The 16,715-nt window shown below is 46.3% G+C and overlaps 1 protein-coding gene across 1 annotated transcript; it reads right to left on the reverse strand.

Moving 5' to 3' along the window:
- Positions 1-1,800: 1,800 nt before the first annotated feature.
- RRS1 (ribosome biogenesis regulator 1 homolog) lies at positions 1,801-3,823 on the reverse strand. Its single transcript, XM_053395994.1, has one exon. It carries the CDS (start codon positions 3,708-3,710, stop codon positions 2,631-2,633), a length of 1,080 nt encoding a protein of 359 aa, XP_053251969.1. The 5' UTR covers positions 3,711-3,823; the 3' UTR covers positions 1,801-2,630.
- Positions 3,824-16,715: the final 12,892 nt, after the last annotated feature.

Consider the following 16,715-nt stretch of genomic DNA (forward strand, 5'->3'; position numbering starts at 1 on the left):
CTAGCCTGGAAAAGAAGTGACTGAGGAGATATGATAGCCACCTTCAAATATCTGAAGGGCTGTCACATGGAGCAAGCTTATTTTCTCCTGCTCAGGAAGGTAGGACTTGAACCAATGGCTTCAAGTTCCAGGAAAGATTCCTACTAGACATACAGAAAAACTTTCTGACAGTAAGAGCTGTTTGACAGTGGAACAGCCTCCCTTAGGAGGTTGTGGACTCGCCTTCCTTGGAGGTCTTTAAGCAGTTTGGATGGCCATCTGTTATAGATGCTTTAGAGGAGTTTCCTGCATTGCGGAGGGTTCGATTAGATGACCCTAGATGGGTCCCTTCCAACTCTTAAGATTCTTAAGTTCCATGGAACTGCATTTGTGGAAGGTACAAACTTCAGTACTTGTGTCTTGGCTCATGCAGGAGAAAACTATTGTGGTATCTTTGCCACTGAGAAGATAGAAGTGTGAGGTGGTAAAACAAGGGCTATTCTTCTAGAAAGAGGTGTCAGAACTCACCATGAACACCTCCCTTGTTCTCTTATAATGGCAATGGTGCCCACCTGAGAGATGGAGTTCCAGCTGGAAAAAAAAAGCCCTGGGAAAGTCCTGGTGGTAAGGTGAGCTGAGCCTCAGGCTGCCAGTTGCCTGCTGCTGTTTTACCGTCTCTAACTCTCAAGAGATTTGGTGTAAGTGCACCAGTACTTACAACTTTTCCAGAACATTTAGAATTCTGTATTTTGAAATCACATTTCCTTTAAAAATAGCAAACTATAAAGTTTGCTGGGAATAACTTGTGAGTAGGTATGTATGGGATAGCACTGCTACAATTCAATGGGGCTTGCTCCCAGGTAAGTGGGCATAGGAATGCAAGCCATGTACATCCATGTACTAAAATTAAGTAGTTGGAAGACATGTCTATTTCACAAATAGCTTTACTAATATTGTGAAATGGCAGCAATTGGCAGTACAGTCACTAACTGCATTGTTTACAGAGATATTCAATTGCTGTATTATTTTCAGGCAGGAAACAGATCAGATGTGTGGTTTTTAAAGCAACAGTAATCTAGTATGGATTTTGCATTAAACTAGTATTTTAACCCAGTTAAATACAGATCCCATTACAAACCAGCAAAACTCACAATATTCAGCAGGGGTCCCATCCTTTGAAAAGTGATATTGTACTCCACCGGCAAAAGATTATCTTGCCCATTTCAGGTAGTTCCTTCCCCTCTACTGCAGCCCCATATGACAAAGCTATGTGTTCTGCAGGGGTCCCACTCACTGGAGAGGCTGCTCAGGAGCCTATAGGAATGAAAGTGGGGAGCAGGGAAGGAAGCACCCACTAAGTAAGCAGAAAGCAGCTTTCAAATACGACCAGCTGATAGAACAGCCTTCCTGCAGTGCTCTCAAGAAGACTGTATAACTAGTAATCTTTTCATATACATTCCTCTTTTTAAAAGGTAAGGACACCTTAGTCTTTCATGACTAATGAAAACTTAGGCTACCAAATCTGTATTAACAACACTGTGCATTTTTCACAAATAAAGCTTATTAAGTATCCATAAAATGTTTTTAACAGAGTGAGCTGTAGCATTTTCAAGGCAAGGATATATGTGTGGTGTCTTCTTAATAGAATGGAATTGTGGTAATCTCTGAATACTTAAAACATCGTAAAAGAAATCAGGCTTGTAGGGTTTTTCTAGATTAGAATCTATTATTTGAAAATTACATACTTCAGGTTTCTCCCAGGTTTTATAAGAGTTGAGAAAAACATTTCCAACCTATGAATTTCAGTTAGTGAGCTCCCAATTTAAGACAAGGACACATTATTTCTTATACAACATAAAATATTTATATAAAACACAAATTCAGACTCAAATCAATGAGTTTCTTCTGTGACTTTCAAAAGAAACACAGGAATCCTCAGAGTCACATAAATATTTAAGATCCATGTAATATCAAATTTTGGATTGGATTCAACTAGGCTAAAAAGAAGTATGCATAAGGTCTGGAATTGCTCTGCTCTTTCCATATTACTTTGCAGGATTATCTGCGCTCACATTGTCATCATTACAGATTTTCAGACACACCGTTTGACTTCTTAAAGATGTTCACTTCAGATATCACTAAAAGTAAAGAAAGCCTATTAGGATTATATTTTGTATAGTGCAGAACCTTAGAAATATTTCAGCACACCTTTGCCATGATTTTATGACTATTGTCAATCCAAGTCACAGTATAGAATGAACTGGATTTCTGTAACTTTTGGGACATTATACGCTGCATGAGATCTTCACATATGTCTTATGTAACTTTTCTTCTTTGCAGAGTGAAAAGACTTGCCTTCTCAAGGCCACTCCAGCTCCAATTCAGTCAAGTATTATTGCTCAGGGTCTGGATTGTTTTTTTGGAGGGATAAAGGTCGCACCCCACTTTTGTTTCTTTGGCCTAACGAAGTTCTCAAGAGGGTCTAAGACCACTGTCTAAGTAGAGAAAAAAGTCTCTGCAAGTCAAGGCCACGTTTTCTTAAACATAGTCACCATAATTAAGAGACAGTCCTGTAATTTGCTGAGGCCCTCAGTTCTCCTTAGATGATGCACACTGGGGGCAGCTGCTCCTGTCATCCTTGGTGGCCAGGCTCATTTTCTTTTCCCCTTGAAGCCACCACTTCCCGGTCTCCCGGCCTTCCCTCTCCGAGCTGCCCCTCCACTTTTCTTGCCCTTGGCCCCACCGGGCCTTTGCTGCTGCCGCCGGCCCCTCTTGCCCCGCTGCCCCTGCTTCTTGCCCTTGGCTTTGGCAGCCTCAGCCTCGTCTTCCCGCAGCTGCTTGTTGACGGCGCGGGTCAGGTCCAGAGGCGTCTTTTTGCTGCCCAGGCTCCGGACCAGCTCCAGCTGCCTCTTTTTCTCCCCGTCGAGGTCTCCCAACACGGGCCCGAAGCGGCGCTTCTTGCCCCGGGCGCTTTGCGGAGCGCGGGGCTCCTTGGGGAGGCGAGGCTGGAAGCGGCCGACGGAGGCGGTGGAGACGCGGGCGAGGGCGGTGACTCGGCCCAACTCGGAGCGGTCCTGGTGGCCCGTGGGGTGCAGCTCGGCGGCAGAGGCGCCTCCGCGGTGGGCGCGCGCCAGGTTCCTGAGGCGGTTGTACTCGTTGCGCGCCACTTTCTCGCGCTTCTCCTGGCGCTTCTTGGCGAACTGGTCCTCGAGCGGGTGGGCCGAGTCGGGCACCTCGAGCAGCCAGTCCCGGGACGGGTCCCCGCCGGCCCTCTGGTAGCCCCAGCGCCTCCGCCACTCCTTGGCCGCCTCGTCCCACACCAGCGTGCCGCGCTTCTTCCGCGTGGGGCGGATGCCTTTGAGCCGGGCGAACTGCTCCCAGCGCGTGAGGGGCTTGGGCTTGGGCAGCGGCTTCTCCCGGGGCAGCCGCGTCGAAGGGTCCGGCAGCCGCGCCACCACCGGGCCCGCCCCTCCCTCGGCGCGCTCCGACGGCAGCGCCCACAGCTGGCCCACCAGCAGCTGCGTGTTGTCGCGGGCCAAGGCGCGCAGGAGGGCCTCGCGCTGCGGGCAGCCGGCCCCCGCGCCGCGCGGCGCCGGGTTCTTGTCCACCGCCAGCAGGTTGCCCACGTCGAACTCCAGCTCCAGCTCCTTGTGCACCGTCACGCTGCGCTGCGTCTCCGCCTCGCGCTCCTCGGCGCGAGCCAGCAGGTCCTCCACGGACGACGCGGCCATTTCCACGAGAGGGTCGCCAACGGTCTCTCTCTCTCTCTCTCTCTCCACGTGCGCAAAGAACGCTGCCCGGCTCCACGAAAGGTCAGAGGGATTAGTTCCGCTGTGGAGGGAAAAGAACGGTAACCGGATGTATCGTCATCGCGGCTTTCTTACCATAGAGACGACGAGAATCATGCGGCAGCGAATGGTCGGCACGTCAACTACAACTCCCAGCATGCAATGTTGCAAACGGTGCTCATGGAGAGTTGGATAGTGGGGGATGTAGTCGGATAGGGATTGGGAAGTAGTTCGATGGGGAAGTTGGGGTTGGTTTGTGACTCCAGCACCCCTGACCGTAGTGGTGGTGAGAGTCGGGAGGGCCGCAGGGTCCCCAACCCTGCCCTAGTGTGTGAAATGAAAGCGGTGGGTTAGTCGTCCTGGAACTGTCGATGACGGTGCCAAAGATTACACACATACACACAAACTGAAACCAGGAGCTTTATCATTTCCCTGGTCAGCCATGTTACGTCGCCAATTGTGGACTGTGTTTTCCTTGATAGATTGCAAGTTCTGTAGGCTTTGCTGAAGGTATATCACATAAATTATTCCTTAACTGAATTGTTGTTTAGTCATTTAGTCGTGTCCGACTCTTCTTTGTAGCTTCGAGAACACTGTCCAGCCATCTCGTCCTCTGTCGTCCCCTTCTCCTTGTGCCCTCCATCTTTCCCAACATCAGGGTCTTCTGCAGGGAGTCTTCTCTTCTCATGAGGTGGCCAAAGTATTGGAGCCTCAGCTTCACGATCTGTCCTTCTAGTGAGCACTCAGGGCTGATTTCCTTAACAAAGGAGAGGTTTGATCTTCTTGCAGTCCATGGGACTCTCAAGAGTCTCCTCCAGCACCATAATTCAAAAGCATCAATTCTTCTGCGATCAGCCTTCTTTATGGTCCAACTCTCACTTCCATACATCACTACTGGGAAAACCATAGCTTTAACTATACAGACCAGGCCAAAGATATGGCTCCCCAAATAAACAGGGAACAGCCAACTGCTGTTGTCGAACGTGGCGGTGGGAGACAAGTCCATGGAAAACTGGTACATAGATGGAATAGGCGTGCTCTGTCCCAATCCCTGTACTGTAGTTATTCCACAATTTCAAAAATGCAATGCAGTTGGAGAGTATTTAGGCACATTCAGACTGGTTAGTGATTAAATATATTAGGCTGCAAGCCGAACCACTTTCAGTCAGAAATAAACTCTAATGAATTCAGTGGGGCTTTGCCCCAGGTAAGTGGGGTTAAGATTGCAGTCTAAGAAAAGTATAATTTTTTTTTTGTTCTTAGCCTTGGTTTCCAAAGCAGGTTAAAAAATGGAAGTGAGATTGCGTGGACTGCAATTTTTGTGTGTTTGATCCAATAGCTTTTTCTTTGGAAATGATACTTGAAACAGGTTTTTTATTCCCAAGACGTTTGAGGCTGCAGCACAGTTACTGAATCCCATACACATAGTGCTTTTTTCGGGGGGGGGGCAGGGGTACACATTTTGTGAATCTTTGTACTTTTGTCCATTTACTGTATTTATTTTCCCCGATTTAAACTATAAAATGGTGATTTTCTTGAGTCAAAATGAGAATACCTCTAAACATTTTTAAAGAAAAAAAGCACTGGATATACTTAAAAAGAATAAAATCTTTCCCAGATCTATTTATGCTGTGGCTCAAAATCCATTTAAAATAGGTTTCAAGGTAATTTCTCCAAAACAATACTGTTAAGTACCACAAGATGGTACTGTGCTTTGACAACTAATATTTCCTCCTTGCTTCATGCAGCTCATGTTTTTCACCAGAACAGAAGATTCGACTAATTTTTTTAGAAGATTCACAGAGAAATCCTATGTCTATTTTATTGTATTTTAAATATATTGCATGCTGCTTCAAGAACTTCAGTTAGTACATGGGGTATAAATGTTCCAAAGAAATAAACAAAACCTGTGCATACCTACTCAGTAAAGCCATATTGAACTCAGCGAGATTTGCTCCCAGGAAATTATGGCTAGGATTGCAATTTTAAGGCTCCTACTGTAAGTTCTCCATGTGCCTTTGGGTAGCACTGTAGTTAAATCCCTATAGTATTAAACATTGTTACTATCATAGCTTTGGCACAAAATGGTCCATAATCCTGTACAATATGCCTCATACACCCTCTCACTGAATGCATATATTAGTTTTTTCAGGGTTCCAGGTAGATGTGGATAGGATTGCAACCCCATCTTTTATTTCAACTTGGAGAACTGGTCTGAATTGAATCAGAAAGCATTACTACCATGAACAGAATGGTATGCCTTTTGCAGTATTCTAGCTATGCTACATAAATAAAGGGTGTTCTGTCTTTTCATTTGGAATGATAGGATCATTTTGTTTAGACATGCCTACAGGTTAGAGGAAACATGGAGTTATTTAACCACCGTCCTGCATGGATGCAGAATAAGCCAGGTAGGTCTCCTTAAACAGGGAATTGTGTAGATGATATCACAGTAAATACTTAACTATGTACACTAACTGACCTCTCTTCTAAAGGGAGAGGGGGTAAAGGGCCCCTATCAGCTGATCATACAGGTGGGAGGAGGAGGTTTGTAAGGGATAAGGCATTTGTTCAAGTATTCTTTACAACAGGAATGTACACACTTCAAGCTTGTCAGATTTACTTTGTTTTGTTTGATAAGATCTACCTGCCAGAGAAAGATGCAAAAGAGATGCATTTAGAGTTAAAGAACAAAGCACCTAATCTGAGCACATTTTGTGCCTAGAAATTTCAGTACCAGAACTATACTGAGCTCACAGTCCTTTCACACACAGGTCCACTCCTGGTTAGCTTTCTTCATTTCAGCAGCCTAAGCGAGGTTGGTAAAAGTTTTGTCACTGCATATGTTAAACAAATTGGGTGTTGGAAACTTTTCCTAATCTACTGCGTATCAGCTCAGATATCCAGCAGTAGCTCCCCATCTACTTTCTGCTCACCTCTGCTTTAGAGATGTTCCTTTGCTTATAAATGGTTCTTAACCTCATAATGCTTGTTCCTCATTTCCAATGGCGTGATCACTGCCACAGATATGCCAGAAACAGGAGGGGAGCCATGGAAAATTACTTTAAGAGAGAATTTGAAAGAGTCATGAGAGGAGGAAGAAGAGAATAACATTGCCTAGAATGAATGATTTGAATGATTGCATTTCCTTCAATTTACTCAAGCTGTGCAAAACAACACTGAGTAGAGTACATTCTTATTATGTTTTTGCTGATTAGTGAAATTGGTATGGGAGCAAATTGTGGATATTCAGAAGTCTTGGAAGATAGTGTTACTCACACTACAGGGTAGTACAATGGGAAAATTACCTAACAAGAAGCTCATAGCTTCTAAATTAAGCTTCTACACGAGCATCTGTCTAGAAAGAAAAGAATAATGGAGTATTATCATGTCTCTTATTCTCTCCTGAACTTTGCCCCAGAGACAGATCCATTATTGATCCATGTTTATACTCCATATGAACTAATCTACCATATCAGTGCCATAAAACAGAACTCAAGTCGTTTTGATAAAAAAAAACTGATGGAAGCTTCAGAGGTTTTTTCCATTGATTCCACCTGGAACGAGCCCTGTATCTTTTTAACTTGGTAACTACAGTACTATATTCTCAAAATGTTTCCAACTGAAAATGTTAGCTATCTGAGTTAATTGTATCTCTCAATACAAAGCTATATAAATGTAAGCCTGAGTCATGAATATTCCTTTTTTATTTGATGTCCATGTCAGGTAAATATTTGAGGTATATAAGTAGATCATTTGATGCCTTTTAAATATATACCTTGAGGAGCTGCTCTTTCGTGAGTCAATACCACACAAGGCAGTATGTGTGTGTAATAGTTTACTGTGTAATAGCTTACTTCTGCAAGCTGCTGCTCTCTAGTTGTTTTGTATTGCAATTCTCACCACCCCAGCCAGTATGATGAGAGTTGGAGTCCAATAACCTCTGGAGGGCTCCAGGTTGGGGAACACTGACTTAGTACCCTTCATGGCCTAGGACCCTCGTACCTACAGGACCACCTCTCCCGGTATGCCCCGCAGAGGACCTTAAGGTCCATAAATAGCAACACCCTAGAGGTCCTGGGCCCTAAGAAAATCAGATTAACCTCAACCAGAGCCAGGGCCTTTTCAACTCTGGCTCCAGCCTGGTGGAGTGCTGTGTCTCATGAGACCAGGGTCCTGCAGGATCTGATTTCTTTCCACGGGGCTTGTAAGACAGAGTTGTTCCACCTGGCCTTTGGCTTGGAATCAGCTTGATCCCCTCCCCCCTTTCCTTTTTCCTTTCTCCTTCTGTGATGGAACTCCTATTTGGCGACTTCCCTGGCTTTTTTCTGGCCCACGTAGGACCAGTCTGGATAGTTGGCCTTGGTGAAGATTTGACGTTTTCATTCCCCAAAAGTTTTTGATTTGAGTTTTTACTGAAATGAGGCTGCATTTTAATGTTGTATTTTAATATCGTTTTTAAGTTGTATTTTAATCAATTGTTTTTATACTTGGTGTTAGCCGCCCTGAGCCCGGTCTTGTCTGGGGAGGGCAAGGTATAAATAAAATTATTTATTATTATTGAAGCCTTAGATTAGCAGTACCCGGAGGTCCAGCGGTCCGCCAACCCCGTGGCCAGAGGGGAAAAACAATTCCAGAGACTTCTTGGTCAGAGAAAAGAGATTTATTGAGATCTGCGCAGAGGCAGCCAGTGGAGTCCTCTCCAAAGACTGGCTACGCCCAATTTCACATTTGCAAACTTTCTTATACCTTGAAAACACCCTTCCCTCCCCCAAGCTTCCCCAAAACCTTCTCCAATCAGCTGGCAAGTTTTAGCTTACTTCCTTATATGGCATATGACTAGCTAAGCCCCCTCCCTCCCTTGTTTGTGTGCTCCTTGTCTCTTGCGTTTCTGCAGCTCCCTGCTAGCCGGCAGAAAGAGGAAGTAGCTCCCAGCTTGCAAAGCCGCTGCTCGCTGTCTGCTAGCCGGCAGAAAGAGGAAGTGGGCCTCTTCCCAATTCAGCAAAGCAGGATAATATGCAATTTTAACAGAGCAATTTAGAAAAGAATTTATCAGAGCAGAACAATTTACTTAAATATAAAATACAGGGAATACCTTCCCTGTCCCTTCATTCCCTCCTCTTCTTTTGGGACAACCTATCTCCTAGGTTCGTCCTGGTCTCTCGGGTTTATAATCCTGGGGAAGAGCAATAAGGGCCATGATTCTTTTTGCATCACACCTTGTAAGCATTGCACGAAGCAGGATATACAGAAGCAAAAAAAAAAAAAAAAAAAGCAGAAGGATTAACAGCGGCCCTGCTAATAATACCACAATATGCCTGAGCCAACTGCCATGAGGCAGCCAGGAATATAACCAACCCCATAGATCACCTCCTGTAGTTTTCAGCGGGTTCCTGGCTATCATTGTTTCCATGTGATCAATGGTGGCTGAAATGCTGACATTATTATCTGGGACATATCTATTTTATTGCTGAAGGGCCCACTGATACTCGTGCTCTATCAGCTGCCTTGCTTCTTGGGAGGTTGTGTCCCACCTCTCTGAGGAGGAGCCTATTATCTTAACCAATTTTCCCACCTGTCCTTGTGGATGCTTAATACTCTCATGATTTCTTCCCAACACACTGTATCCGAAAGGGGCTTCTCCCTCTACATATATTAACATATACCCACAGGAATATGTATATCCACCCTTGCAGAGACCTGACACACAGAGTGACTATATCAAAGAGTTCTGGCCCCAATATCAAAAGTCCTGGCGGTGCCTCAGAATTTGCTGGGGAAAAAAAAAAGTCTCTACGTTGGGGACGCTGCCCGCGGGCGTCCCTCCCATCCACTTGTCCAGTCGTCTGGCGCTCTTCTGGAGATGGTTAGCTTCAGAGAATCATCAGGATTTGGTGTAACTGTCCAATCTAAAATAGCCTTCTTCACTTAAGTGTGGTGGACCCAAGGGGTGAGGTAACAGCAGTGGGTCTGGGTCCACCTGTTAAGAAAGAGACAAAATCTCGGGAGAGTTACTGCACATAATTATCAAACTGCACATTTTGACTAGCATGGGGGGTTATTGCAAAACTGAGTGGACAAAGGCTGGTCCATTGTCAGATCCTATTGACCTAGGTAGTCCATAGCGGGGAATGATCTCCCTAAGCAGGCACCTGGTTACTTCAAATGCCTTTTCAGTTCTGGTGGGCCAGGCTTCAACCCATCCTGTATACGTGCAGATCGCCACAAGCAGGTAGCGGTATAGTCCACAGCGGGGCAATTCAGTGAAATCCACAACAAGGTCTTCCATGGGTGCAGTTCCACTATGCTGAATCCCCGGGGGAGCCAAGGGTCCGGTTCTGGGATTATTCTTTTGACATAGCGGGCACTTCCTGGAAATCTGGGCTGCCAGTTGATAAAGGTGGGCTATGTAGAAGCACTGCTTCAGCTGTCTGGTTGTGGCATCTGGTCCCATGTGGGTGGACTCATGGTATCTCTGAATAATCTGCCGAGAAAGGGACTCTGGAATCCATATTCTGTCATCATGAGTAAGGTACCATCCTTCTTTGGACATAGTCAGCCCCTGGGCATCTGCAGTGTCCCTCTCCTTTTGGTGTATATTGGCTTATCAGCGGTGTTCAAGATCCTTCCAGGGACCAGTGCTCCAATAACTGACGCGGGAGCTGGTTCCCTGGCTGCTTCCTTGGCCACTCTGTCTGCTAGTCGGTTTCCTCTGGCCACTTCTCCTAGTCCAGTTTTGTGTCCATAACAATGGATAACTGCCACTGCCTTGGGCTCCCATACAACATCCAGAAGGTTCAATAAGGCTTGTGGGTGGGCCACCTGGTTTCCTCTGGAGGTAAGCAAACCTCTTTCCTTCCATAAGGCTCCATGGGCATGTAAAGTCAGAAAGGCATACTTAGAGTATAAATGTTTATCTTCTGTCCCTTTGCTAGGGTCAGGGCTCTAGGTATGCCACTGGCTGTTGCCAGCTTCCCAATTTTGGCACAAAACCCTTTTCGCTGTCCCTTGGTCCTCATCCACGAATAGAGTAAAGGGTTTCTCAGGGTTTGGGATGCCAAGCGCTGGGGCTTGCTGTAGTGCCCTCTTCAAATCCACGAAGGCTTGCTGTTGTTCTGTGCTTCAAACAAAGGGGTCTCTCTCAGTTCCTCTGGTTGACTCATGTAGAGGCTTGGCAATGATGCTGTAATTAAATATCCATATCCTACAAAATCCTGCAGACCCCAGAAAGCCACAGAGTTCTCTGCAGTTCTTTGGCTCTGGTATCAGGATAATAGCCTGCTTCCTTTCTTCACTGGTAACAAAGGGGTCTTCCACTGTGATTGGCATTGCCTCAAGATCCTATGTTGGAGCAGTCGCTCTAGATGCACCCACACTCCTTCAGTCGCCCTTCGTGGGATGGGATACTTATTTACTGCAACAGGATTGACAAATGGCTTGGGCTTCACAATTATTGGTGGGATATTCTTTGCCATTCCTGGGGGGTTCACTTGTTCCAGAATACTGGCGGGGATGGGTCCCTCCTCTTCTTTTATCATCATGAGGCGCCAGTACTCCCTCAGGGGTGCCTCCACAACCAGTTCCCCAAGTGACATATTGGACAATGTGGCTTCTCCCGATGGCTTAAAAGTAATTTGGGCTTGCAACTTTACCAACAAGTCTCTTCCTAATAATAGAATAGGGCATTCTCTCTTCCAGTGCCCTTCCTGTCGGCAGATGGCGCACTGATTCCTTCCAAGACGGCTTCGCCCTCCTCCCCGGGCACTTCCTCTTTCCTGAGGGGTGGGTGTGGTAGCCTGTAATGCCATCAACTTCCTTGTTTGATACTTCTCCTTTTTTCTCTGGGCCTCCTCATCTCTCTGATTGTAAGTGGTTTGAGCTATTTCTAACATCCATTGCAGCCCATGGTCGATGCACCCCTCATGCTTTTGGATTTTTTCTTTTGGCGAATATCGGACGCTGCCTGAGCTACAAAGGCAGCCTTTATAATGGGGCGTTGGCAATATCATCTGGGTTCTCCTCAAAGGTAGGGTTCTAATTTCTCCAATTGCACACATCAGCACTTAAAAAAGGCACATGTTGGACTGTATAAGTGCATGGTGGTGCTTCCCCACCCTGTCCTGGGGGGCTGGTGGGTCATACACTCTGCGTAGAGGCATCATTGCAGTCCCACCCTTTTTCTGTGCCTTATGGGACTTATGGAGGGACGCCCTGGTTGCTGCTAACAAATGGGAACTAACATCCACTTCTTTCACATAGGGTTGTACATACTGTTGCAATCTCAATTGTCTGATACTGTGTCCACATTTTTCCTTTCTTTGCTAACTCAATTAGTCCCTTCATAAACTCCTCATCATCCTCTTCCTCTTTGCTCTCTAATTCATCAACCTTGGAGGGTTCAGGCTGAGGGCCGGCTCCTCCCTGGTCCTGGGGCCCTGGGCCTGGGGGATTCGCTAGAGGGGCAGCTGGTGGAGCATAGGGTGGCGGCGGTTTAATGACTTCCCCCTCTTCTCCTTCCTCTCCTTCCGGCTCTGATATCACCGGAGGCTTTTCTGACTTCCCTGCCGGTCGGACTGCACATATTGTATTTTGTGGGGCGTCGCCTCGGCAGGCTTTCAGCCACGGTGGATTCTTTTCTACATTGATTTTCCAGGTAGGAATATAAGGGATCTGGTCTGGGTGGACGTTCAAGATATTTTGATATAGTGGGTTGATTAGTTGCAAATTAAATCTGCCCTCCAAGGGCCAATTAGTTCCTTGGGTGGGCCAATCAACCTCACATCCTCTCTCTTCTCAATTTGAACCCAATCATCATGCTTCGTAGCTGCTTTCCAGTTGGTTAAAAAACATTTCAGAGGACTACGTTAGCTTGCCCCAGACCCCATTTTTTTCAGATACTCCGCTCCTAACCGGGCTTAAGATCCTTTCACACACCAACCACTACAGACTGTGACTTGGCGAACTCGCGTTGCTAAGAAATGCACAGCCCTGCAATCGCTCGGCCAAGGGGACGCTAAGCCCCGGCCCACACTTGACAATTCAGCCACTGGAGTATCTGACATGCAACACACAAAACACACCCCAATATAATTCCAACATGCAACACACAAAACACACCAAAATAATTTTCCCTCTGTTTCCCCTTTCCCCAACCTTACTGGCGGCACTCTACTGCTCACAGCCAGACCCTTTCCTGGCGGCACTCTACTGCTCACGGCCAGGGGAAGCTGATCGGGCTTCCTACCACGCCCTTTCCCTTAGGGTTACCTGTTCCGCTGCGGACCCCTCCTTCGGCCGTCCTCTTTTCTCTCCCGACTGGGTGTCTCGGCTCAGGCACAGCGTGGCGATCTCCCCCTACGAACTGGCAGGGTGCGCGCTGGAGATTGCGAGCGCTGGTCCCGGTTGCTCACCCGGTCGAGTCTGGCCCCTCGGTCCACCTTTCGTGGGGTGGGGACCCATCCCGGACACGAGCCCCCAAAATGAAGCCTTAGATTAGCAGTACCCGGAGGTCCAGCGGTCCGCCAACCCCGTGGCCAGAGGGGAAAAACAATTCCAGAGACTTCTTGGTCAGAGAAAAGAGATTTATTGAGATCTGCGCAGAGGCAGCCAGTGGAGTCCTCTCCAAAGACTGGCTACGCCCAATTTCACATTTGCAAACTTTCTTATACCTTGAAAACACCCTTCCCTCCCCCAAGCTTCCCCAAAACCTTCTCCAATCAGCTGGCAAGTTTTAGCTTACTTCCTTATATGGCATATGACTAGCTAAGCCCCCTCCCTCCCTTGTTTGTGTGCTCCTTGTCTCTTGCGTTTCTGCAGCTCCCTGCTAGCCGGCAGAAAGAGGAAGTAGCTCCCAGCTTGCAAAGCCGCTGCTCGCTGTCTGCTAGCCGGCAGAAAGAGGAAGTGGGCCTCTTCCCAATTCAGCAAAGCAGGATAATATGCAATTTTAACAGAGCAATTTAGAAAAGAATTTATCAGAGCAGAACAATTTACTTAAATATAAAATACAGGGAATACCTTCCCTGTCCCTTCATTATTATTATTATTATTATTAGTAGTAGTAGTAGTAGTAGTAGTGGTAAAGCACATTCCATGTATGTAGCAGATCCCAGATTCAGTCCCTGGCATCTTTAATTAAACAGATACCAGGGAGCCAAGCTTGGAAAGACCAAGCATTCTTGGAAAGACCTAGAATCCCCAAAGGAAATGCATGAATTTGGTCCCTCCTTATGTAGGGGACGTGGGTGGTGCTGTGGTCTAAACCACTGAGCCTAGGGCTTGCCGATTGGAAGGTCGGCAGTTCGAATCCCCGCGACGGGGTGAGCTCCCGTTGCTTGGTCCCAGCTTCTGCCAACCTAGCAGTTTGAAAACATGTCAGAGTGCAAGTAGATAAATAGGTACCACTCTGGTGGGAAGGTAAACTGTGTTTCCGTGCGCTGCTCTGGTTTTGCCAGAAGTGGCTTAGTCACGCTGGCTACATGACCTTGAAAAACTGTCTGCGGACAAACGTCAGCTCCCTTGGCCAGTAAAGCGAGATGAGCGCTGCAACCCCAGAGTCTTTTGCGACTGGACCTAACTGTCAGGGATCCTTTACCATTACCTTTCCATGTGTAGTTGGAATAGGGCTCAAAAGAAACTTCCTCTCTTCAGTTTGTTGAAGTGAATGGAACTCATTTTGACACAGTAAATGTTCTTTGCAGTGTGGCATCTCTGCTATAGTCTTAGCTGCATAAAGTTGAGATTTTTCAATACAGGATAAAATGTGAGAAACTATATGGCATACCTACCCCAAACTCTTTAAGTGTTAGAGGAGGTTTTGCATGCACAACTGAGATGGGCCCTCAAGGCTTTCTTCAGTACTACAGCATAATCTTCTAATAATCTGTTTCCCCTGAAAGAATGCTGTTAATTAAAATACTAAAAAACCTAAACATTCTTGAGGGTTAATTACAAATATCTCTCAATTTCATTCTTTGTTATTCCACTGCTAGGTAATTCTGCTCAAGGTGAAACAAACCAAAAAGACTTATCAGCTGGAGGAATATATCACACAATCACTTGCATTTGTAGCTGTATTGACAGCCTGCCATTGCTGCCATTAAGGCAGCAGCATCTCCAGAGTTTTGCAATGTTTTGGTCCCTTAGATGTTGTGGCTGATGACTTCCGATGGTTGTTGTTCAGGGTCAAGGAGGAGATTCCTTTGTGGTGGTTGGTTGCTTAACACGACAAACAATTTCATAGCAGCCCGGAGATCCCTTCTTACTTTCTCCTGTACCGGCAGGTGGTTGTAATGCGGACATACCCTGTTGAGCACATGAGCACAATGTGTTTATAATTGAAAAGACAGATTTACAGCTTTGAGTAGAATGGCCTTACTTGCTGCAAGGATGGGGAACTTGTGGTCCTCAAGGAACTGTTGGTCTCCAACTCCCATCAGCCCACATGCCGCATGGCAAATGGTGGTTGAAGAACCATGTATACTACTTTGAACTCATTGGAGAAAAGGCAGGATATATATGGATTAATAAATAAATAACCTGCCTATGGTGGGTCTGCATTGGAGCTCTCATGCTTGAGGTGTTATTGTGTACTTTAGTACTCAAACAGCAAAAGCAAGATCCACCAGGTTGTGTAGGAGAATCTGCCTTATAGTTTTTCAAGCACAAGCACAGACGAGTATTTGTGTGACTTTCTAATTTTCAGTTTATGCTGGACTCCTTGAGGGAAAGTCAGTGTGCTACTGGTTCACTGTACTTCCAAATCATATGGTTTTTCCAACCTTCCTTTAAAAGGACAACCTTGCAAAGTATATGTTGTTCTTCCTTTCTTCTAGAACAGGTACCCCCAAACTCGGCCCTCCAGATGTTTTGGGACTACAACTCCCACCATCCCTAGCTAACAGGACCAGTGGTCAGGGCTGATGGGAACTGTAGTCCCAAAACATCTGGAGGGCTGAGTTTGGGGATGCCTGTTCTAGAAGCTGGATAATAGTGTTATCTTAGGTTGCTGATACTATGGAAGGACAGTTCAAATCTTTGTTGAAGAAGCAGCTCAAGTGAAATAGCATTGTCTTATTCTAGAAGGTCAGAAGGATCAAGAGTTTGGAAACCAAGCCTTATGAGGAACAGTTGAGGGGGTTGAATATGTTTAGCCTGGGAAAGAGGAGACGTGAGAGGAGATATACTAGCCATCTTTGATAAATGATAGATGAGATATATGAGCCAAAGGGTGGCGAGCCTTTTGGCTCGAGTGGTGGTTAGGCATTGTGTAAGCCTTATTATGGGAGGGGAGATTGTTGCCTCCACCTGCCCCTCCACGTTAAGGGTATCCCATTAAAGGGATCCGGGGGTGTGGTTCCTGTCTGAAGCCTGGGCATGGGCTAGGGCCATGCCACCACCCCAACGGTGACCCAGGGGGTATTCTTAATTGATGTATATCATAGGGCTCCCCCTTCTGGTGGTTGACCTTATGAGACTTCCTGCAGACGGGCAGGAGTCAGGCTATAGTCTTGCTTCACCCAATTGCCTAAGCTAAACCATTCACATCTGTAACCAATAAAGTTGTGGCTTTATTTATCCCATTAACCCAATATACTTGTGTTTGTGTATTTATTTTGGAGGGAGTTGTGGGGCCCGGGGCCTCACCACACAATTGAGATTCCAGCTTTTCAGGTGATTGGACCACATGTCCCTTGGGGTACCTTCCAACTCTACAATTCTATGATAGTGGCTTGTCGACCAGCAACAGCTTTCCTGGCTTTGCAGAAGATAGGAGTGGGTTCATGGAGAAGAGTGCATATTCGCTTATCAGAGAAGCAGGCAACATAATGCTGCTAACCCTCCCAGAATCCAGTAGTGTTACAAAAGTTTTAGCAAGAATGGGACTAGGGTTGCCATCTTTTCCTGGCAGAGCGGCTGTGTCTTTAACAGCTGCCATGCAAGCTGAAGTCC

Source organism: Podarcis raffonei, chromosome 7 (genome assembly GCF_027172205.1).
Source record: "Podarcis raffonei isolate rPodRaf1 chromosome 7, rPodRaf1.pri, whole genome shotgun sequence".
NCBI lineage: Eukaryota > Metazoa > Chordata > Lepidosauria > Squamata > Lacertidae > Podarcis > Podarcis raffonei.